This window comes from Cyanistes caeruleus, chromosome 12 (assembly GCF_971803275.1).
Source record: "Cyanistes caeruleus chromosome 12, bCyaCae1.hap1.1, whole genome shotgun sequence".
NCBI classification, from domain to species: Eukaryota; Metazoa; Chordata; class Aves; order Passeriformes; family Paridae; genus Cyanistes; species Cyanistes caeruleus.
In genome coordinates this window covers 17,678,717-17,703,938 of record NC_141712.1, presented here as the reverse complement: position 1 = coordinate 17,703,938, position 25,222 = coordinate 17,678,717, and the positions used below count along the sequence as shown (strand labels likewise).

General features: G+C 40.2%; 1 protein-coding gene across 1 annotated transcript; it reads left to right on the top strand.

Moving 5' to 3' along the window:
• The first annotated feature begins 12,929 nt into the window (after positions 1-12,929).
• MPHOSPH6 (M-phase phosphoprotein 6) lies at positions 12,930-23,554 on the top strand. Its single transcript, XM_086847227.1, has 5 exons — positions 12,930-15,814; positions 19,281-19,393; positions 20,946-21,036; positions 22,027-22,124; positions 22,601-23,554. Exons 1-5 carry the CDS (start codon positions 15,524-15,526, stop codon positions 22,764-22,766), a joined length of 759 nt encoding a protein of 252 aa, XP_086703353.1. The 5' UTR covers positions 12,930-15,523; the 3' UTR covers positions 22,767-23,554.
• The last annotated feature ends 1,668 nt before the right edge of the window (positions 23,555-25,222 follow it).

Below are 25,222 nucleotides of genomic sequence, written 5' to 3'. Positions count from 1 at the left end.
GAAACAGCTCTGCAGACACTGAGATCAGTGAAGAAGGAGAAGGAGAAGTTGCTCCAGCCATCAGAGCAGATTGCCCTGCAGCCGGTGGTGCAGCCCATGGTGGGGCAGCTGTGCCCACACAGCCCATGAAGGAGCAGAGATCCACCTGCAGAGCCTGGAGAACCCCACAGCAGAGCAGGTGGATGCCTGAAGGAAGCTGTGATCCACCACAGTGGGAGTGCTCTCTGTTTTTTCTCTCTCTTAGCATTTGAAAACTGCTCTTCAGGAGGAGCAGTTTTGGTAGGTCTGTAGAACAGGCTGGGACAGAGTACTTCTCACTGCACACTGACATTTTTGTTTTGATTACATTTTTGTTTTCACATCGTTATCAACTTTTATTAAGTGTCTATAAAATAGGTGCAGGATAGTAAAAGTCTTTGGAGTAAGTAAATGGACATTGTGCTAAATGAGTTCTGCCTTTGATGCTATTATCTCTAGATCAGCATAGGTTATTCAGGCTAGGGGCTTTTAGAATCATAAGTGGCTGAGATCATTTCTCAGTTCATCATCCTATTACCCATAATGAGAAAATATTCCTAAATATGAAGATTACTCTTCCAAAAGATCCCTTGTGAACAATCCCCCAGGCACTGACAATGTTTGTTAACTCTTTTCTTTCTGCATGGAAGGGACTGAGAGAAACTCAAAATCCTCAAGGATTATCCTGAAATGTTCAGCAACTCTGAATTTTCTATCACTCTCCTGGGACCTCTTTGGCTCTGCTCTCCCATCTCTAACAGAACTTGTTTAGCTTCCACCTCTGCAGCTTCTCCCCTGCAGTTATGTAAATCCAGCTGCTGGGGCTGAACCTGGAGTGCCATAAAGCCTTTTAAACCTTCATTTCATTATTTTTTGAGTGGGTCTGTTTATGCTGGTATTAAGTTTCCATTTCATCAAGCATAAGTTTCGCTGCCTCTCCAGCCAATGATTGCTACTTGCAAGCTTGAAAAAAATTGACAGCTCCCTTCCCTGCTCAAATTTGGCAAACCCTCAGAGTAATGTTACTGTGATGAACCTTCCCTGTCATTCCTTCATTTTTCCACAACTTTACTGACTCGTTTCATCATTGTATGGGTAGAATTACTGGGTTTATTTATTGGGCTGCACACTTCTAAGAACCTATTTAATGCACAGTTTCATGAGACAGTTTTCATGGAATATAAACTTCATATTCCAGCTCTGGAGTAACAGATTCCTTTTGCCTTGCACTGACTGGCACACAGGTCTCTAAAACAATACCTTCTTTTTCTGCTGGAAAAGGTGAGATTTCAGCATACCACACCTAGGAGCTAATCCCATCTGGGAAGGTTACTGCTCCTGCTGAGTTTGGTCCCATTGTATTTCCAAGGAAGATGCTGTAATTAAGGAGCTGATTCCGTGTCAAAAGCCTCCATACAGTCGTGAATGTCCCTTGCAACACCATTTTACATCAGTTTCTGCTACCTGCATTATAGAATTCCCCTCTAATGTCCATTTATTCAGGTAGTAAAAATCAAACCAGCTACAAAAAGTCACTCATAGTCTGGCTGGGCTCTGAGTGACTGGGTATCTCAGAGGTTTCACAAAACCTTCTGCATTTCACTGCAAAAATCACCATGCTCAGGTTGGCCAAATCAGTGCCATATTTTCATTTATGTAAACTATACTTGTGTAAATCACAGAGATAATGTATTTTCCTTTTACAACAGAGCAGGAAGCAAATGCAAATGAGGTTTTCTTCCCCAGGTGAACTGGGATATTTTTGCATGTTATGTAAAGAGCAACACAACCTCCAGGTTCTGCCCTGCTTTACTACTGTTTCCTTAGCCTGTTTTCACAGAAAATTACCTGTGCTGATCTAATTATTTATTACAATTTGTGTGGGCATTGAGGTATGGTCAGAGGTCTGCATCTGCAAATAGCACATGATGATTGCAAATGTTTTATTTCAGAATTGTTTAAACAATTTTAAGGGCTAGCAGCAGCCCAGGTGTTAAGAAGCAGCTCTTTGATGGCACTTTATGACAGACTTTTCTTGCATCATCACAAAAGCTGAAACACTCTCCTGTTAGCACCATGTCATTCCAGAAGCCTGGGGTTTACTTGCTGAAATAATTTAGTGATATTAAAGGTGAGTAGCAAAAATTTACAAAAAAAAGACTGAAAGATAGTGTGAAGGGTGAATTATTTCACATTTGCTTCCTGTGTGATCTTTACTCTTTCATCCACAGCATTTCCTGTCAGCTGCTGGCAGAGACAGCACAGTGGGTTAGAAGGACCCTCGTCCAAGCCAGTTTGACAGCCACATTCATCAAAAATAGATACTGGCTATTTGTCTGGTCTTTCACTCTTTCATCATGAGATAATTTTCCAGTTGTCTCTCCATGCAGCTCCATAACTACAGCTAAAATACACTGCAAAATGTCAACATTTAGAAAAACATCTCTGGAGCTATCAGTGTCTCCTGGATCTGTTCTCCCACAGTTTTGCACACAAATGTACATGTGATGATGAGAGGTTTATGCATTATGAAATTCAGTTTTAAATTAGATGTGGGGGTTTTAACATGGCTGTTTTACTTCATGCTGTCTTGTCATACAAAGTCTTTGAAATTCATTCTGGGATTTTTTTTTTTTTTTTTTTTTTTTTTGGTGAAATTTATTTTCTTTGCTTAGGCAGGGATGGATAAATAAAGCCACACATCTTGGCTTTTTTGACAGAGTCATGTTCTCTCTCTAAATGCTGTACATTGCATTGGATGCCAGAGCTCAGGTTTTGTTTCCTTCTTGTGCAAAAAAAGCACCCTCCTAAATAGTAACAGTCCATTTATTTACACTTTATTGGTATTTAAGATGAATGTTGTCCCAGAAAATCCAGGGTAGGACCAGACAGAACACAGTCCTGTTATATCCCTGCAAGGAATCCTCACATCAACCTGAGATTACTTTTTTCTGAGCCAAGTTATTGCTATTTTCTGAATTTAGGGTTATATATAAATCAGCCAATTTCAGCTGCATTTAAAAGCCAGTGTTATTTCACTTTTCCGGTGTCTTGAAACCCCCCCATAAAGCACATTAATTATTATTAAAATAACAGCAATATTAAAATAAATAGCCTATGTATTTTCCAAAAAAAGGGGTTTTTTTATAATTCCAGAATGTCTTGTTTAATGACCATTATCCAGCCATTTAAAATAAAGTTTTTCAGGAAAGATGTCTTCATCCTAAAGAATATTTTAAATTGGCTTTTCTATTTTTCATTAAGATCCACCTCAAGAAAAGCAAAGACTGCTTTTCAGTAGAGACAGGCTCCCAACATGTGCTGCCAAAATCTGTGCTTGTCACTTTTTTGGTGGAAATAGTTATTTTAGAATTGTTTATATATTATCAAAATTAGGTTCCAAAATGAGCTGCAGTATCTATTAAAAAAGGGGATAATATTATTTTAGAGAAACTAATTGGAAACTTGTTTTTAGCTAAAGTAGTTATTATTTCCATTATGACAAGCTGGAAGTAGATGAAATTCACCTTTATCTTCTGCAGCCTGGTGTCTCACACTATTTATTCAAACTGAAATTAAAACCTTAGAAAATCCCAGCGAGACATTTTGCACCAGTTAAAAATTATTCTTCTGGAAAAGAACTTTTGCTCAACAATTTCATTATGTTGTTACAAACACATTTATTATTAAAGGGGGATACACCGATTAAAATATATCTGGCCTTGCATATCTCCCCCTATGCTTAATTTAAAAATAGCTTAAAATTGTACTTTTCTAAGGCAACTAAATTTAAGGAAATGAGCACCTGAAGGAGGGGTGGTGCAGCACAAGGAAAACCCATGGGAAAACTGATGCTCTGCCAGCTTTGGGAACTAACTGGGACCTCCCAGTGCTGTGTAAGGGCAGAGCCCAGGCAGCCCATGCAAGAGAAGGGCAGAAAATAAGGCAGAAATCTCTGTCTGCATCAGGCTGCCTCTACCCTGATCTGCCCACCTGTGGCTCTGAGCCCAGGGGAAAAAAAAGAATATCCTGCTTGGATTTGCATGGCAGAAAAGGGACAATGTTGATTCTGCACACTTCACAAACAAAAATAACACAAAAAAAGCAGCTGGATGTAAACTTTGCCAAGGGCTGCACGCACAGGTGTTGTCCTTGACTGAGTTTAAAGCTCTGTCCTGCTGTGAGGAGTGCCCCACACAAAGCCACTGGATCCACGGAGCGCACGGCCCGGCAGTGGCATTGGGAAAGCATCGCCTGCATATGGGAGCAGTGGGCTGAAAAATTGTTTTCTACTCTACTGACTAAAGTATATTAAAAGGGATAAGGTCACAGGGGTGCAGGCTACTTTTCATATTTTGAAGAATTTTTTTTTCCAGAAGTGTAAAATGATAATTGCATGAGGACAGGGTGGTTAATAATTTTCCGTATTAATTCAAACGCACAAAAGTTAATTGCGGTTTGGCAGTCTGAGATATACAAATTAGGAGAGTTTAATTCTGCTAATCCTCAGTTTAAGTTGCAGGGTATTGAATATAAATATGATTGTCTCACAAAGGGATGAATCCTGCCTCCACCAAAGCCAGTGGGAGCTTTCCCTTGGCTTCAGAAGGAGCTGGGTTCAGTCCCACGTGTCTGGGTTAGCTGTGCATGGATGAGAGAACTGGCTCAGGGAAAGGGAGACTAACATGATTTTTCTCTCAGAATATGGGCCAAAAATTCCTTGGAGATCCTGAAAAACTTTGGAAAACTTCCCCAGCCCTACTATTCAATTCAATCAGCTATTTTTGGCTACTCTCGTGCTCTGTGGATGAAGTTGAGCTCTGTGGTTTTCCATTTCCCACTTCATTGTCTGTCTGATCAAAGAGCCAATGCCAAAAATCCCTAAAATTCAATGGCTGTGACACAGCCTGTGTCATTTCACATTCAACAGCCTGCAACAGTCCATCAGTTTGACCAAACTCCCCTCCTTCCCATCCACCACTTGTTTTACACAACTCCTTTGAGAACATGCCAGACTTTAGCCCCTTCCTCCCGTGAATAAACTCTGGGAGATCAGAAAAAAGCCAAGTGAACTTACTGCCAGAGGCTGGATATTCTAGGTGAAAATGTTGCTGTAGGCTTCAGCAGATGTAGGATGAGGGATGATGCAGATGAGGATGCAGAGGGATGATTCAGACCTCTGTCCCTGAGCTAGTGCATGTTTTGGGGACAATTATTGTCTTTGAACGCCTCTAAAATGGCAATAAAGCTATTTATCCATCTTTGCAAAGTATTTGCATACCTGTATAGCTGAGAAGTGCAATTTAAGGTTGATCAAGTGAGAAGGATTTAATCTCTTATGGTGTGATAAATCTGGGCCAAGCACCCTGCTAGCATTTGACTTGAATTCCTGTGCACAAAAGACATGATAAAAATAATACAATGATTAGTCCAATCAGAAATGTGTATTGCTTGAAAATACCCATTTGGCTTGAAATATTGCAAGAAAATCAATCCAGGATCTCTGTTTAATAAGAACACAAGTTACCACATACACCTGATGTGAGCCAATCCCCCTCATTCTGAGTTCAGTTATCACTGACCTTTCAGCCATTATTCATCAATTTACAGGGAAAAGCTGAACCCAGAGTGTTTTCCAAACAGTTCTCCTGCCTTCCTGGTGATGAGTATTATATGCTGTTCTAATTAAACAGCTTAATTTACACCTCCCATCATGAGAGGATATGAGCACCTGAGCAGATTTATCTCTCTGGATTGCTTCCCTCAGTCACTATGAGGCTGCAGCAATATTTTCCCCCTGGACCTTCAAAAATGCAGAAACAGAGATGCTCTGTGATTCTAAGTGAAATAATTTTGATGTCACAAGAAATGTCATTAAAACCACTGCAGTCTTTTAATAAGCTCCTTCTTGGGAGGATGGATTTTCAGCCTCTTCGCATCAGCGCTCGGCAGAGTAACTACAGGTAAGCTTTGTGCCCGTGTCCCTGTTACAAAATCCGTTTCTTGAGGGTTTATAATTACAAAATGCCTATAAAAATTTACTTAAGTCTGAAGCTCAGGATATAGTTTCTCAGATGGGGAGGAAATATTGCTGGCTGAACTTGGTTTAAATCAATTTTGAGTTTCAAGAATACAAAAAATAATAAGGTTTGTGGGTTTTATATGCTTTTTCCATGGTTCTATAATTCAGAAAGAAATCACTTTGTAGAATAAAGTGTCATGTTTGTTTATACAGCAGAGCAGGAGAAAAAAATTACACAGATAAAACTTTTTATAGTGGCTAGTGAAAATTCTCAGAAATTCATTTTCTCAAAGAATTTCCCTATAGTGTCCTCAGATCAAAGCCTTGCCCTGAATAGATATGATAACACATTTTGCAGGAACTCAGTGGGTTCTGGAGAGCCCTTTAAAGCTGGAGAAATAAGGGATGGTGGTTCCTGCATTGGGTGAAGATTAGTCTGCTTTGTTCCCATATCCTGGACAGCAGAAAAGTCATGGATAGGCAAAGGGGCAAAAGGCATTGCTGGAACACCCTGGCCCTGTGGCTGGGCACAGGACACAGATGTGTTCAATCAAAACTGGCTCATGCTTAGCTCATTCCTCATGTCCACATTACAGTGCTGAGAATGCACCCTTATAAAGATTGCAAATAAAAACATCAATAATTTGGCTGTACACAAGTGAGAATTCCCATTTATACTGGCATTGCCAAATGTCTTGCAATATTTAGCCTCTGGCTTTTATCAATAAAGAATGGAATGGTGCTGCTAAACTGAAATATTGGCAACATGAGCAAAGCCCAGCCAACACACACAGGAAAAAAAAGACAGAAAACATATCCTATAAATCTTAGTGTAATATTTTTTATTTCATTTGGAATTCAAAATCAAGTCAGTTTTATCCATTTAAGTATTATTCAGTCTGTCTATGTCAGCTCTTCCCCATTAGACAAAATGTTCCACTTCTCAATATTCTACTTCTGTTTCAAATTGACAGGGTCATTTTTCACATGGCAAGCTGAGATTTAGGTGATATTAAACCACTTTGCATACTACAACCTAAAGCATGCTGCAACAACATAAAACCTGCTATTTTCTTCTGCTGATGTCATTAAGGATGCCTTTCCTTGCTAATCTGGTGGGTTCCTGAATACCTACAGCTTTCCTTGCCCCAGGGAATATTGATATGATATTGCAGGTTTGGAGATTCTGTTTGGGCCCCTAATCATACATAACACTCTCTTTTTCCCATGAGCAGCTTTCAGCATAAAGCAGTGAGATACAGCCAGTGAACTTTTTCCTTACATTTCAAGGGAAGGAAAGGAAGTGTTTTTAACTAGTTCAGTTAAATTATAAATTTTAAGCCTACCACTAGGACTTCTTTAGAGTCAATCTATACAAGGAGAATTACCTTGCTGTGTGCTATTTCCTCCTTGCAATGATCAAGTATGTCACTCCCACAAAATGCCCGAATAAATGATTTTTAAAAAAAGACAAAAACCTTATCAAGAAACATGGCTATAAATGCATTTGTCCTTCCTTCAACTTCAGGCTTTTAGTATTACTGCTTCAGATTCCATATGTAAAGGAATATATTGAGTACGTGCGTGGGTATAAGAGGAAGTATGTATGTATATCTTCCATGTCTGGCTGAAATCCAAATGTGTTCCTAAATCCCAAAGAAATGCTGCCCATCTGACACCCTGGCAGTGTAGGAGGGGGTAACTGCAGGGGAAAGGGTGGGCTTGAAGGAGCAGACAGTGCTGTGCAGAGAGATGCACAGGTAGCTTGACGAGGATGGTTTATTCCATCATGTCCAGGAGTTTAAAAGCTCCATTTTTGTAGCAGTCCTGGAAATCCTAGAGCAGATATTGGACTTGAGACAGATTTTTGGAGAACAGCTTTCTGCTGTTGCACCGTGTTTGGTTTCCTATCAGCTCAGTCATGGCTCCAGAAGAGGTGCTCTCAATGTTAAAAGGCATTGGAAATCAGATTTTTCTGAATATGCAACCACAGTTCCTGCAACAGCACAGAAAAAAAAAAAAAGACACAGGAGCATCATCACAAAATTAATCACTTGCTATAGTCCCACAGCATGAAACAATCAATATACCACAAAACTTCACTGTTTGTCTACCATCTCTTTTCAATATTTTCCTTTTAAATGTCATGGAAAGCTAAGCAGTCTGATTTCTCTGAGTGAGCCTTCAAAAATGAATTTTTCTTCCTTAATAGGAAATTTCTGGTAATCACTCCTCTGCTTCCTTTGGCAAAACAAGAGCGACATTCACCCATATTAAAGCAGTGCTATGCAATGGTCCATTGCAAGAGAATTCAGAAAGAAAAATAAAAATAACAAACTGCATGAAGGGTAGCCAGACAACAGATACATTTCCTAAATGAGGAAAAATGAGATTCTCACTGGCCTTTTTCCCAGGGCAGGCCTAAGCCAGTAGCTTTCCCCATTCTTTTACAACATTGCTCCACTGCTTTTATTTACCTTTTAGACCCTGCAGTTTCTTAGCCAGTATTGCATAAGGTCAGCGGAGGATCATCAGTTCAGCTCCTCTCTTTCAAAAACTTTAAGACAGTGATTTTTTTTTTCCTCTCTCATACTGAGGTAACTTCATAATGAAACACTAACTTGGAACCCATAAATCCAGTTACTTTCAAATAAGTTTCAGATGGGCATCAGAACTTTAAGGGACATATTAAAAAGAAATGGATTTTTTCTGGGTTTGTCCAGTAGCTTCCAGGACTCATAAAACTACATTAAATATCAGCTTCACTCTTCACAATATTGCAGTGATGAAGAACTAGCTCAGCATTGATTTATTGATCTCTAAAAAGACAGATATATAAGGTTATTAAGTTAATACGTCAATATGTGAAAAATCTATTACTTGGGTTTGTTAACATACCTGTGTTGGTTAACAGTGGATATAAAATGGGAAAGGCAGGCCCCTCCCCTCTAAAACAACTGCTCACAGACAAGGATTCAGCACAATGCCTTTTCTGGAAGGTATCTACTTCTAGGATGGAGTCAGTGAGAAGCACCAGCTGATGTTTATTTGCTTCCAAAATGAAGTTTTATATTTAGTCCATGTTCCAAAATTTGTATTCCATTTTTCCAACCTCAGTGTCCACAGTTGTACCAGGACCTGACATAGACTTACATTTACACATGTGTCTGAATTATTTGGCACATTCTTTTTCCTATGAAGTTATATGCAAGGAGAAGTGAATGTTCAGTGTTTGAAAATCAGTCATGAGCCAAAGTATGGATTTAAGGATATACATATATATATATACATATTCAGAGAAAAGTGTTTAATTTCACAGATGTAAACAAAATCCTTTTAGTGTCAGAGAAAGCAAGGTTCCTGTGGTCCTTCATTTTGGATCTGTTCAAGTTTTCAATGATTTATGCATATGCAGAGTTTCTGTCGCAGTGGGTTTGCTTTTGTCACATCACCTCAATTTTTCTAATGAGTTGCTAATGAGAGGTCAATTACTTATGGAAATTAGAAAAATATTCATTGAGGAACTGGTCTGAGGCAAAGTGTGCCACCCCATAACGTTGTGATATAAATCATTATGGCATTAATGAATATTTTACTCTTTTTCATGTTACAGCTTATTTCACCAGCCTATAAAATGGCCTTAATATGATTTTGAAACAAACATGAGTAACTGTCTTACTGTAATCATATTGTATTTATGATAACCACAGAATATCTTTGTTGCTTTTGCTATAAATGGTTTGGTCAGGCATCAACATCTTGCTGTGGAACCTTCAGCTGATCAGAACAACGGTGTCAGGAACACCGGGTTTGCTGTGCTGAATCAGAGCCCAGATCTGACACCTGCCCCAGCTCCACTTTCCAGACATGATGTGGGGAGGAAAAGGACATCCAGCACTTCACTGGCAGGATAGAATCCAACCTGGTGCTTGTAAACTGTCCTGCTGACCCCAGGTACCCAGCACTGCAGGGAAACGTGCAGAGCCTGCAGCACCTCATCCTGACCCCGCTGCTGGTGAACCCTACCTCCCTGCTTAGCTAAAGACCACCAAGGATTGATGGCAGGTAAGAAGTTAAAACATTCCCTTCACAATTCACCTCCCTTCTGGGCACCTATTTTGTGTTTTCTAAGGGTCTCAAATGAATGGTATAGAAGCAGAAGAAAAGAGGCAGAAAGAATTCCAGGGACCAAGATGGATAGTGGGTTAGTTGCAATACCCTGCAATTAAATTTACAGGCCAGGGATATAATTCACTGCTGAAATTCTGCTTTGTGCTGTTGTAAGTTATTATTTCAGAGCAGAAGCTGAAATGGCCAGAAAGGGAAAGTGTACAAGCAGAAGTATAATTGGACTGCAGTATTTCATATTGATACCCTAAGATTTCCACTGCTAAGCACTGTTTCAGTCTGACCAGGGTAACACTGCAGTGTAAGATCTCCCACACTCAGGCCATTAGATTATCCCGTGTCCCCTGCAGGCACTGTAAATCAAAAGCAAAAGATATCCTGTTATGTTCTAGAGGACAGTTTTGCTGGCCTTTCTTTTCAAACACAATCTGAACACACATGTTTTTTATGTGAGTCTCATTTACTTCAGCTTTACTGTCTTGAATACAGATTTAAACTGGGGGGAGTGAAGGAAAGTAAAAAAAAATGCAGACCTTGATACCCAGCAGTTATCCATAGAGAAGGAAGGTGGCAGCTGGTTAAATGAAACTGAATGCATCATCATGTGGATGTGATTTTCTGTTTCTAAAGAATTACGAGGTCTTTGTCCCTTTGAACCAGGCTCATTTTGGATTTAGGTGAAATCCATTCACATTTTTGGCTCAGAACCCATCATTTTGGTGCAAAGAAATCCACCGTGTGTATTAAGGGGTTGATCCAAAGTACAGTGCTGCTACTTCATATCACATTGGGTGGCACTCATTTTATGTCCCTAATTCCCCCTCCCTCCCTTCCTTCCTCCTTGGAAAGATAAATGTGTGAACAACAATGAGGTATCCAACTATTAGCAATATAGTTCTGCACAGATCAGCTCCATGATGGAATAAAGAAGTCAGCATGGATCTAAGCACCTTCTCTTCATATCATGTTGTTTTCAGGAGCATTTTTGTCAGGCAGTGATGAAAGGCTGAGAACAAAGTGAGCAAAATTTCCTTTTACTGCTTAAAAATTCTCAGCTGTTTTGCTATATCAAAACGCTGTCTCTTTAAACAAATCACATGGTTAAAAATGCCAAGTTATAATTCAGCAACTAACTCTGAAAATGACAATTTAATCAATCAGAACCAACCCTCCTGAAAAAAGAGGGGTGGAAAAAAAAAGAAAAAAAATCTTAAAGCTTTCATGCAATGCGAGTGGTTGAAACTATAAAAATGTTCAATCACTGTAGAACAAGCCTGCAGCATCAATGTTTATTAAAGTCAGGGGAGCCATTTATTGACCTGGGAAACAGCAAAGCACCAGCAGCACTGCTGGATTGCATTTTTATAGTTAACAAGCGGAGGGTGATATTTTCCTTTTCTCTTTTAATTGTGTTTCCATCAAATCCAGAAAGTTAAAAGCTTCCTGATTTTTAAAGGAAAGCAAAGAGAAAGATGCTCCACGCCATTCTGCAGTCATTCTCTTTACTCTGACTACTAACATAGGGATTTATCAAATAATTTCAAATATTTAGGCTTCTCCACATGCCAGCAGAATGACGGACCAGCATGTGTTCTCTCCACCACTTCAGCTGACAGCAGAATATAGGGAGCTACCATTATGAGGCTGCTTCTTTCTGTAATCAAAAAGGAATTACTTTATTTATTCATGCAAAGGTCACCCTGCCACTGGACCAGCCAAAAGCACTCAGAATGAGCTGTCCTCTCCCAAACTGACACCAGGCATTTTATCCAAAAACACATCTTTAGTTGCTCTGGAGATTTTGTAACTCTGTTTTGAAACAAGCACATTTTTAAAACACACCTTTCCATGCTGCATAAATTGTGAACTGCTGAAGGAAAGAGTCAGCAACATTAACTGTACTTACAGCATAGTTTGATATATATATATATATATATATATATATATATATATATGATATATTGATTGATATATATATATATGATATATTGATTGATATATATATATGATATATTGATATATATATATATATATATATATATATATATATATATATATATATATATATATATATATATATATATTTGTTACCCAAATTTCAGGAGTCTGGCTCCTGCTGCATTCTTTCCATATCATCCCCATCCACAGGAAAATCAGCTGAGGAACAGGGGGCAGAGATTTAGAACATCCTCTGTGTGTCAGCTGCCACCTAAACCGGTGTCAATACCAGAAAAGCGGATTTCAGAATCGAGGAGGGTGATTCAGGGCGGTGTGAAGGAGAGCTGGAGCTCCCCTTATCCTCGGTGGATGAGGTACAAAGCGGGATGAGCAGCGCGGGCTGTACATGAGCGCATCAAAGGTGATGAATATTGTAACAAATCCCCCGGCAGGCAGCACCTCAGCAGCTGTCAATACACCGCATGAATTAGCGGCTCCGAGGCGGGTGGGAGCAGGGGAGATGAAGAACGAGTCCTCCCCGTGAAAACGGCGCCTCTGCCACGTGGAGGATTTCACGCTCTCCCCGTGGGGAGCACAGGGGACAACACTGCTCTCCTGATCACAGCCAGCAGCACGCAGCACTTCACACCTTCCTCCCAGGTTTGCAAACACACCTCCGGCAGCTCCGCTTCTCAGCTGCTTCTCCTCATTCACAGAGGAAAACACATAATGTCCTTACTTAAAACACACTGGAGGAGTTTGACACAAATTAATGATTCGCCTGTCATACTCTAAGAATTTTGATATTTGCAAGGGCGGGGAAAAGGCTTCAGGTATTCTGAGAGCTGTAAAAAGATGCTTTGGAATTCAAAGACAGCTCATAGGAAAACAAATCAACTGCTAGGTTGCTGTAAGGTTTGAGATACCCGTTTTGCACTAAAGTCACACTACTACGAGAATATGAATAAATAAAAGGTTATGAAAAAGTAAGCCACGAGTTCCCTCAAATTAGATCCCATTGGCTTGAAATTACTTCACAGCTGCCACATGTGTTGCTCCAAGAGAGATTACTCCTTAAATAATGCTAATGACAACTTTGATTTGACTTTTGTAATTACTAGAGAGAGAAGGGACCACATTTCCTAGGAAGAAAAATCTTTTATCTGCTTGTTTAATGTACGATCTTTGATGAGATGGAACTCCTTTCCCTCAAGTTATTTCCTTGAGTATTTTTGTTTTGAAAAATAAATTGATTTCCAGGTTGAAAATGGAGCTGCTGTGCAGCACTTGCAGGTGTGGAAGTGGTGTCTAATTGTCATTTACAATGACCCTCGATTCCTCTCTAAATAAAGATTCTTTTTCTCTCCTAACTCTCCTCACCCTCACTTCAGAAGCAGGCATATTTACAGGGCTGAGGCGCCTCCACCACCACCAGTAAATCATAAAAATTTCTCCTGCAATCAATGGAGTGTCTTCACATTTACCAGACAGTATAATCTGGTCCACAAGGCAGCTGATTGTTATCTATAACCTCCCCATCCAATTCAAGTGATGGGAGATACAACCCAAAAATTTCCTTTGGACTTTTTTACTGCCAAAATAGATCACGTTCTTTGGCAGCCTTTTTACAATCTCCACTTTTCTAAATAAACATCACAGGACCTATACTGCTATTACTGCAAAATGCTTCTTGCCTGTATCGAGGTGGGTTTTTAGCTGACAACAGACAGCGGCAGCAACTCTGTGCAAGCCTGGGGTGCAGCACCAAACACGGGGTGCACTGGGGACCAGGGAGCACCAGGAATAATCTCCATGGTTAGATAAGGTGAAAACCCCTTGCACTCTCCCCATCCCAGTTATACACTGCGTGGTGGTGTAAATTATTAGAATGCAGCTCCCAAAGATTTGGGGGCAGGATGTTCCTTCTCAACCAAGGCAGAGAGAAGCTGTTGTGTGCAGTGTCCAAACCCCAAACAGGCTGTGAGCAGAGTCTGCTGAGCAGTTGTTGAGCTGGGATGTTCTGCAGGATGAAGGGACAGAAACAGCTCTTGCAAAGGCCACCGAGCAAAGCCAGGCATTAGCACAGCTCAGTGGCTGCAAAGTGCTGAGGAGAGCACAGTGTTTAGAAGAAATCATTCAAAGTACATTTCTGGACTGTAAATGAACTGAAACTGTTCAGAAAAGCCCTGACATTGAAGGCCATGCAATTAAACACAGGACTCTGATTTGCAATGATCAACAAAAAGCAAATGCATTATTAAAATGTATGGCAAGTAGAACATAACACCAAAAATGGACAGATTCTGGCTGTACTGTGTCATTACATTAATTAACAGCTTTCCCCTGTTGGTTTTCTCACTAAGATTCAAACATATTCATTCTTTGATGAATATTTGTATTCAGAAAATGGCAAATTTCTTCCCAGCCTTCTTTTGTTGGGAAGGGAAGATAGCTGTTAATGAGAAAGGGAACAGAGAAGGAGCTAAACAGCATAGCTCCCACACTAACAATGTGACTTTCTCACTGGGGCCTTGAACTTCAGAACAGCTTCAACTCATTTACAGAGCCTGGGAATGAAGGCACCTTCCCTATATGAAAATTAAATATTTTCATGCAGTGTTATGACTTTGCCTTGAAGCATTTGTGGCTCCATGTTTCATTGGCATTTGTGGTCATTTTAGTCCACTGAGCTTAAATGTGTAATAAGGATGCCTGGATATGGATAATTCTCCCTCCTTTCCCGCTGCAATCAGGTTTTGTCCTTCATTATACCTTTCTGTGGAGTCTATTAGAGCATAAATCTTTACAGAGTTCTTCAAGCTTTACGCATATACGGGAACTTTTCTCCCTAAATTGTCTTTTGGAGCACACCAGTTTATTAAAGTTTTGAACACTGAACCCTCATTCTCATTGCTTTATCACCCAGTTTATGTGCCAAGTGTCAAAGCAGGCATCAGAAATCTGATTTATGAGGATATTTAGAGAAATTGTGGTACATGCTTCTGACTAGGAGTCAGCTGGCAATTCCCTATCAGGATTTCCTCCTCAGCTCCCAGTGCCCAGCGTGGCAGTGCAACAACAATGCTGCCAACATTGAATTTACAAATCACAGTTCAGGACTAACAAAGCTTTGAGGCTATTTGTAATATCTTTGAATTTGTGTACTTTCCAGATTTAATGACATTTGACCCTTTTGTGATTTTATTTATAAATAAAAGTCATTGCAGACAGTAAAAATTAGAAGTTTATGAAGTCAAGCAGTCCCCAAATGCCAGTGTGAGATCTATTTTATACTCTTTTTGAAATATCAGAAAATTATGGATGAAGCTGTAAGCCGGCAGTACTACACAACACACAAGCATGGGTAAGGCATGTAGGTTCCCCTACTGATTTACAATTTCATACCAAAGCGGATTTATGTCCTGCTCACGCCCCCGACCTCCCTCACCCCGCACAGCCGTAAAGTTTATTTCTATCGCTGCTTTTGCATCACCAGCGCTGCCCCGGAGGCTCCCGGGGCGTGGGCAGGGTGCAGTGCCCGCGGCCGCCCCCGGCCGGAGGGTGGAGCCGCGCCGCCGCCTCGCCCCGCTCCTCCCGCGGTGTGCGCGGCTTCAGCGCTACGCGAGCGCGGGGATCCGCCGCGGCCTGCGGGCCGCCATGGCCGGGGAGGTGAAAACCAAGCTGTCCAAGAACCTGCTGCGCATGAAGGTGAGGGGGAAGGAGGGGAGGGCGTGCCTGAGGCCTGCGGGGCGGCTGGAAGCGGCGGCGCCGGGGCGGCAGGGCTGGGCCGGGCCGTGCCGGTACCCGTGGCGGGGATGGGTGGCCCCGGCCACACGCGGCCGTCCCGGAGCGCTCGTGTGGGGCATCCCCGTGCCCATCCCCGGCCACGCGGCGCCAGCCCTGGCTCTCCCCACAGAGCTGTGGGTACAGATGTGTTTAGCCACGGTCCGCACCCCGGCCCTCTCGGGCTTGCTGGGCAGCTCCCCGGGCAGGACATCGCTGCTGCCGGCACCGAGCTGATGAACGTGGCGAGCGGGCTCGGGGTTACAGACTGCAGGGCTCGGTGCACAACAACCCTTCGGAGCTTCGGAGAGCAACTTCATGATTCCAGCAAAAGCCTGGCCTCAAGAGGCAGCTCCAGCGCACCTTTTCGGAGGGTTTTCGTTCCGCCTCGCTCCTCTGCAGCTGGGTTGCTTATTGTGAATTTAAATCTATTAAATTAAAGATTTCAACAGCACATCGAAATGCAAATATCAGTGCTGCTTGCTTTACTTGAGGGTGGGGCTTTTAGTACTGAGGAAAAAAAGTTTAGGTTTGTGTCCATTTTTACTCCTGTTTACCTTGCTGGCTAAGGAAATTCCAACCCTGAATGGGGATAATATCCAGTATTTACCAACTTTCCCAGCTCATAAATGCCAGGGATCTTAGAAACATCCCGATGTGCTTGTTACCCTTGGAATTGTGAATCTCATGTCACCAGTGTGAAATTAGTCTCTACTCAGTGGCTAATGGATTCTGCTTCACACCATGTACTACAACTCCTAATTCAGTAGAGCACGTCCTCCTCTGATTGATGGTTCTTTATTGCTGGAAAACAAGCAGGAAAAATTGAGGTTTTTTGGTTTTTTTTTTTAATGTTAGTATTCAATTTTTCTAACTGAATATGATGGGGCCTTTGTGGCCCTTCTTGTTTGTGATGTTTTATTTAGCCATTTTTTTTCCCCCACGTATTTATATGGGCCTATATTTCACATTCTGACTGAAAAGAGTTAGCTGACTTAAGTTCAGTTTTTCATGTAAAGTGCACTTTGCTACAGTTGGATGATGGACTATTTACCCTAATTAACAGATGCTGCTAAATCTAAAACTTGTACACAGAAGGAACAAAATACATCTTGCCTCACTTTCAAAAGGGAGTAGGTGTTGAACTGAGTCAGCCAGCAATGTGTGACACAGTCAGACTCCCATAACCTTGATGGCAGCATCATTATTTTTCCCTTATTTTTATATAATACACTTTTTAAATGAAAATTTTCTTTCTGTTGTTTGCCAGTTTACTAAGCCCCTGGAGATTTCAAAAGCAGGTTTTTAGACTGTTTTTCTGTGGAAGGCCGTGCAGAACCAGCCACATGAATATGCTGCCATGACATTTGCAGGTTCACAGTCCGAGCAGTACTAACCAGCTTTGAAGAGATCAGTAGGTTTTGAAAAGATCATATGCAGATATTGTATTTAGCACTTTGTTTCTGCAGATCTTCCTGTTTACAAATGTTTTAATTAAGCCTTTAGCAGCTGCCTCTGCAGGTAGTGATCCAATGGATTACCAGAGTTCAGCAGATGGGTGAAGTGGCACCCAGAGGTGACGTGTGGTTGGTGGTTCCAACAGGAAGGACCATTTGCAGTAGATCCTGGGCCACATGGAGACAGACTTTAAGATCTTGCACCATTTGGTCTGGGTCTCACCCAAACAACTCCTCAGTTACTGACTTACATATTCTGTGCCTACCACAATGGGTATATTTTTAATTTATCAGTGTGTGTTTACATTCGAGAGAAACCTGATCACATAATTTTTATCTAGGTTTTTCCTGTAGTAATCTTTAGGAACATAATCTTTAAAATGGAGTGTGAAATGATTATTTAATTGGGTTCTTGTAGAAGAATTTCTTATGTTGAGATTTCTGACTGGCTAACCAATTTCCTTGAGCAATATGTTTTTCCACATGATCGATTCACTTATTTTCCTCAAGAAGATACTGTAATTTTAATTGGAAAGCTTTGACATATTCTGAACCGACTCAGAAAATGGAAGTCAGTTTTTTCTTTCATTAAAGATCTTGTACAGTGGATGCAAATAGAAATAGAAATGGAAAATGAGACACTAGCTCTGTTGGCTTCTACTTCTGAGTTTGGTTTGGATGGGCATTTTGTAAAGACTGAAAAAAATGTGTGGGTTGTTTATAGTACATTTATTGCACACCTATATCACCTATATATTTTTACAGGACTGTTAGCCTTGCCTCTGTCTGGGAGTTAGGTTGGTGTAAATGTTGACCTCTGGCAGGTTATTCAAACACTTCCTCAGGGAAGTCCCAACTTTTGCAGGAGGTAGGACTATATGGATTATCACCATAAAATTTTGAAGAGTTCTGTTTTTCCCCAACATGCTTCGTTGACATTGTTTAGACTTAATTGTCACTCAGTTCAGGCACCTGACTTAAGACAAATGGAAATTAAAATGCTGTTTCACAGGCCTCAGGTCTGTAGTTCTGTGCTCTCAGCAGTTTTTTATAGACTGTGACAGATGTCTTTTTCTACTCCCAGCTGTTGAGAGGTTACTGTTCCTACCTGCCTGTTCCCATCATCTGACAGAGGTTATCACTGAGGAAGCAAGTGACAGGAATGTCCTTGTATTAGGAAAAAATAACAGTCTTGCCCTGAACTTCGTTATTGGTCTCAGCTATTTTGGCAGACTGTTCCTGCAGTGAGTTAGCAGGTGCTTAAATACAGTTCTGGACCAGTGGGTCAGTGAGAATTGAAGAGCTGGGAACATCTTCCTTTAGCACAGCTGGATACAGAGGACTTTGCTTCATAGTCTGGTTTCAAAGTCTTACATTTTTCCACTTCCAAAGGAAGATTTGTGCCTTCAGAGCTACAAACACAATCCAGTTCATTAAATCTGAGAAAAGAAGAAGATGGTTGAAAGTATAGATGTTTCAAAAAATGGCCAGCCTGGTATGACCTCTAGCTCTGAGCTCCAGTGTCTGTGGGTGGAGTTGGTTCCTGATGTACTGTTGAATAACTTCAACACCATTAGCTTCTTTCTGGCCTTTGCTGAAACATTAGAAAAACCTTAGTAAAATTAGGGAATTGTGACAACTCCAAGCCATCAAAACTAGCCAGGACAGGTCTGTTTCTTTATATGTAAGTACAGGTGTGACTGACTGTTGACGTTCAGTAGACAGCTGTGATCAGCAGCTGTTTTAATTTTCCATTGTCTGTTTGCCCAAACTTTGACCAAACTCAGCGAAAAAAATCACAAAAAAAAATATTACTTTGTTATCAACTGCTAAACATTATGTAATGGATAATTGCCACCATGTAATTACTGCACATTCAGAAGATACTCATGATGCAGAAAACTGAAGCTGTGTGTTTCTGTCTTTCTTTGTAGTTCATGCAAAGGGGTTTGGATTCACAAACTAAAAAACAACTAGAAGAAGAAGAGAAGAAGATAATTAGTGAAGAACACTGGTATCTTGATGTACCAGATCTAAAGGAAAAAGAGTAAGCTTGTAATCTTTTGTATTTCTGATCATCATTGTATTGTTTTGAAATGGAAATAGCATATCCATATTTTTTCCTGTAAGATAAGTATTATAAGTAACCAGTTAACAGAAGCAAAAATAGTGACAGACTGGCATTACAACTTTTTTTATTACTTATTTTTATGGCTGTTCTTGAGGTTGCCTAGTGTAGTTTGACCTACTTTCAATTCTTCTGTGTTTTGTTTTCTTTCACTCACATTCTTCTTAGATGCATGTAATTAGTTTCCTTCAGTCAGGATCCAATTCATTCATTGCTGCTTTTCCCCTTCACTTGGAAAAAGAAGTTTGAAACCTTGTGTTAGTAGATTCAGCTCCAGTCACATGGTAAAGTCAGTTCAGGACAGTTCTGTAATCTTGTGTCCAGCTCACTTCAAATCCTGGTTCTGAAATAGGAGAGATAATGGCAAAAATAAAGGAAGGCTTAGCTAATAAGGAAAACTGTGTCCTGCTCTTTAGAAAGGTGCTTTAAATAGCAGGAGGACTACTTTTGAAATTGCTTGGGTTTCATCCTTTCAAAACTGAAAAAAATTCCACTGAGGGAGAACATACATAATTTTGAAAAAGCTGGGACTCAAGGAATTAACTAGTTGAACAAGGCCATTGATAAACTCTTTTCCATTACTCTTGGTGGATATGACAAAAAGGTATTTGAGCTTCAGTTGCAGCAAGGTGTGTTGAAGCTGGACATTGGGAGAACTTTCATAACAATAAGGTTATTGAAGCTCTGGAGTAGATTGCCTGAGGGGACACTGGATTCTTCATCGTGGGAAGTCTTTTGAGGACAGGTTAGCTGGACCTCTGCTTTCATGGCACACATGTAACTGATACTGCCTTGAGGCAGGACAATGAGCTCAATCTCTTCAGCCTAAGTTCTGTGATCATGACAGTTTGACTTACATGGGAGATGATGAGGGAGCTGGTACACACGTGTGAGGAAAAGGATGGAACAATCCATGGAAGTACTTTTATCTGACACGTGTATTATGAATGCCTCAGGGTCGTGTTTCTTTTCTCACTCCATGCTCATTAAAAGAGGAAAAAAAGGAGGGAGAAGGGGGAAATCTGTGTGCTGAACAGAGTGACACAGTGTTTTATACCCTGACAGACTCAACTAATGCCAGGTCTAACAGCACAATGAAAAATTAATTAGAAGCTTTTGCTGGTATAGTAGTGCCACCTGGGGAGTGATATTTATGTGGTATTTTTATTCTGGCAAAAGTATTAATGTAGGTGGAACCATACCAGCAAAGAGTGCTTTTTGTCAGGAGAGTTAATTTTGCTTGTGGAACTGGCACAGCTTTACTGGTAAAAAGGATTCCTTTGCACTCCAAGCTCCTTGTACTGAAAGATTTATCAGGGCAATTACGCAGAAAGTAGTTGATGGTTTAAAATACATTGTGGCTTTGTTTATTTGTGTGGGGGGAAGACAGCACATCCTTTTTGCATTTGTTTAATTTGATTATTTTAAAGTGCATGGTTTGACAAAGTGCTGGGTTTGGGGTTTCATGCAGGAGCTGTATAATAGAAGAGAGAAGCTTTCTGCGATGTGAGGATTTCGTTTATGGCCGAATGTCCTTCAAAGGATTCAATCCAGAAGTTGAGGTACCATTTCAGTGTCCTGGTTTGGGGTTGTCTCATATTGGGGATTTGAGTGTTTATACTGCAGCCTTATTGGCCTTTCCAGCACCTTCCATAAATCCTCCCATGTCCAGAAACTCCATCATTCAACCCTAAATTTTGATCAATGCCCCATCTGGTAAATGGAATCTTTTTACCTTCCTGTGTTGTTGGTCGGTAATTGCATGACTCCTGCAGATTTTCCCTCCCTGAAGTGAGGAGAAACCATCCCACATGCTGCTCACCAAAACAAAAGCTCACTTTTCCTCCTGACATAGAATGCAGAGTCCAATCTACAAACATTCAACGCTATTTATTCAGCACTTACTTGTATAAGTAATGGTTTAGAGTTCCAAAGTAAAAAATGCTAGGCAGGAGAGTCTTTCATTTCTTTCTGTCATGATTCATGCTGATAGAAGTACACAGGGACAGTAATAAAAAGGTTACCACTGAACTGAAGCAGAGGATGAAGGTGTAAAGGCTAAGAGATTTGCAGAAGGCTGTGCAAGGTAATTTACTAGGGGATTCTTCTAGTTACTTTGAACTTGCTGCCCCTGTGACTCAGCATATGATTGCTTCATGGCTTTTACTGTAAATCCTTGAAGATACTCTTTCTTGTTAACAAAACCATCTCAAGGTCTGTGTGCTAACATCACGATGAAAAATTAATTATGATCTAACTCTCTGGTCTCCTGGAGATGTTTGTAGTGCCCTTTAGGATGTTTGAGTAGGACAATACACTGAAAACACTGTCTCTCTGTTGCCTTTTTTCCCAAAGGCAGACTCTAAGCTCAGCTTAGCAACAGACAGGCATGTTGCCTTTTCTTCATGAGTTCATAACAATAGCATAACAAGGAACAGAAAATAATTATTAAATTGTATTCTTACCTTTTGTGCTCTTCTAGCAGTGAATTTCAGCACTGTTGCCATTGTGTCATGGTTACATGTTTAAGCTGTTTGTCACTTCATTTTCAGAAGTTAATGATCCAAATGAACTCTAAGTGCAAGGAAGAAGAAATTGAAGAGGATGATAAAATGGAGGCTGATGTGTCAGATGAAGAAATGGCCAGAAGGTAAGTTACATTTTATGACATAATCAGAGTTACATTTTATGACATAATCAGTACTATCTAGTAATACGATAGGTTACTGTATTATATGTGGGGAAATAAAACCCAAAGAGGAAACAAACAAAATTTTAAAAGCCCACAATAAATATGGAACTGGACCAAATTGATTTTCCAGGAATGCTGGTGTATATTCACTTGAATCTCCATCACATTTTGGGGGTAAAATAACTTGTAGGGGTTTTCTGCCCTTTGATATCCAGGTATTGCATGCTAATTCCCTCCTTGTTACCAGTTGCTAACAAATTGAAACTATCAGAGTGAATAACAGTGTAATAAGTCATGTAGTACTTGTGCTTCTCCAAGCTTTTAATGACCAGGTTTTTTACACCACTTAAATTGTGGATTAGGTTTAGGGTATGCTCCACAATTCTTCCTCTGATATTAGTAAAAGGTGTAAATTTTTGTTATTCTCTCTACAGATATGAAACATTAGTGGGAACAATAGGGAAGAAATTTTTGAGAAAAAGGGACCAACGTGTACTCAAGAATGATGACGAAGATGAAGATGATGAGATTGAAGAGGGGAATAGTAACACAAGACCTAGTAAAAGAGCCAAGAAAATGTTCTTAAAACCTCAGGATTAATGTCAACTGCACAAGTGGAACTTGTTACCTAATGCCTACCAGAGTACCAAGAACTGGAGATTGTTTGGAGTTTTTGCTATTTAATGTAAAGGGTGGATTTCTAAATCTGTTCTGTTCTCATTGAAATTTCTACCATCCACAGGACAGACACTTTCCAAAGTGGGTGTTTATATAATGGATGTTGTACATCCTTTCCTCTCTCAGCAGCTTTTCATGAGTGGGGCACTTGTCCTGTCAGTCTCTAAATGTTCTGCATAGTTAAATTAAGTGTTGTATGCAATCAAAAGCAACATTATTTTCAATTTAGGATAACACCTGAAAGAAGTATTTGGAGTAAAGATGAGCTGTGTCCAATTCAGTAAGGCAGTTCAGCTTTCACTGCTTGCTTTATTACAAAAATGAAACCTGCGCTCTCTTCAAATTGAAAAAAGTCAGCAGAAACATGCTTGGTTTGTGAGCTTCTTTACTCTGCTAAAAATAAGATGGTAAGAACAGAGATAAAATCCACTTTATTGAATTTTATTTTTTATAAAGTTTATTTTAAAATAGAGGATTTTGTAGTGAAACATTTTTTTATTCAGCAAGCCAAATATTGGGCGACGTTTACAGTTTGACATCTGAGCAGATTGTGAGTCTTAGTTTCTGCCTTCCAAAAGAAGTTTGCTAATTTTGCCTTTTTCAGCAAAAAAATCCAATCTTGTAATTATGTAAGTCTTGTCACAAAAGCATAATAACATTTTCAGAAACATACTTGAAAGCTGAATAAAAACTGTGGGGCTTTGTGTTAATGATTGTGGATTAGCTTATTTAATGTAAAAAAATTATGCTTAATATAGTCTGATACAAGGAGTGATCTTGTTTTGTGCTGGCCACAGATGTCCCCCAACATCAGCTGAGTGCACTGATTTATTTAGCATGTGATGAAACCATCTCAAGTTGTGTTAGGATAGAAACACAATTCTCTGGTCACCTGGTGCTCTGGGCCTGTTGAAAAACATCAATGTGGTCTTGTCTAATATCAGAGCGATAATCTGTGTACGGCCTTTCAACAAGAAATATTTCTATTGCTGCATTTCTTCAGGATGTCCAAGCTACTCATCCTTAATGCTGGCTCTCTGGAGAAAGAGAAATTTGTTAATTGAAGCAGGGAGTGGCCATTCTGCCATAGGCATGAAGCTTTTTTTGGTCTTTTTTTAACAGCTCAGTGAAGCAAGACGTGAAACTCAATTATTTAAAGAAGGGCACACTGTGTCTGCTGTATTTTGCATGTGATATATGAACTATGATCCATATATCAGGATCACCTAATTAGATATTCAAGATGGATCACACATGGAAAGAGAAATATACTTTTAACCTAGTAAGGGGACTTCCTGCAGGTGAAAAGGCTGTGATTCATGATCTGAGATAGCTTTTCAGAGCTAATTAAATGCTACTGGTTCAATTACTTAAAACCTGATCATATATTACTGCTAGCTGAAAAGGAGTTAATGATGGCAAGACATTTTTCTTCCCATGGAAGATGTGACCTGAGCTAAGAAATGATTTATTGTTGGTCATCACAAGAAAAACTTGGAATATATCCCATTATTCTTTCTTGCTTATTAGCAGGAAAATGATTCCTCTCTCTCTGAATGCATTTCTTGAATGGAGAGTGAATTTCTGCATAGCTGTGCTGAATAGTTGAGGGGTAAAGTGTGTTCTGGTGAACCACTAGGCACCAGGAGATGTCACTGGAATTGCATGTCCTGAGAGACCATGGGTTGGGGAAGTTTCCAGCAGTGCCATGTAAAGAAGCTTTTGGGTGATTTTGATTTGGTTATTTTGATAACAGCAGTGGCTGAGATGAATTCTATGTGTAGTCTTCCTTTCTCAGGGTTCTGCAGCAAATTTTCCTGCATTGCAGGGTTCTGTTGTGTCCAGGGTGGGTAATTCTCATCCAAGGGCATTCTGCCTCCTTAATTTCATGGCATTTCCTGAGGGATAGCTGGACACACAAGTCCACGGTACATGGATAAGCACATGGGAAGCTAAAGAACTTTCTAGAAAATCCATGATTTTGAAATTTGGACAGAGGAATGTTGGTTCTCTTTCCTAAACATGCCCAACACCAACTGTGAAGAGAAGGTAGATTTTAGTTTAATGTCTTTAAACCTGGGGGCTTTGCTGTTCGCATTCAGCTGGTGGCTCAGTGATACAGTAAAACCAGCTACTTATTTTTAGCACAATCTTTTATTCATAGGGCATTTGCAAAATGTGCTTTTTTAAAGCACAGTCCATAGTGTGTTACTGTGAGCAAGACAAAACCAAAACTCAGCCCTGTGTGACTTTTTCAATGTACTTTGCATCCAGAGTTACAGGCAGACATGGTGAGATCTGAAATACCTGTCTGCATTTCCAATTGTATAAATACATGTATGGATGGATGGGTTTAAGTCTGACTCAAGCTTCCTACC

What these genes read in the sequence shown, in the direction of transcription:
- MPHOSPH6 (XM_086847227.1), top strand. Translation starts at nt 15,524, where the DNA reads ATGTCCTGCTCACGCCCCCGACCTCCCTCACCCCGCACAGCCGTAAAG. An exon ending in AGAACCTGCTGCGCATGAAG is followed by an intron (nt 15,815 to 19,280) that starts GTGAGGGGGAAG and finishes CTTTCTTTGTAG; the next exon opens with TTCATGCAAAGGGGTTTGGA. An exon ending in GATGAAGAAATGGCCAGAAG is followed by an intron (nt 22,125 to 22,600) that starts GTAAGTTACATT and finishes TTCTCTCTACAG; the next exon opens with ATATGAAACATTAGTGGGAA.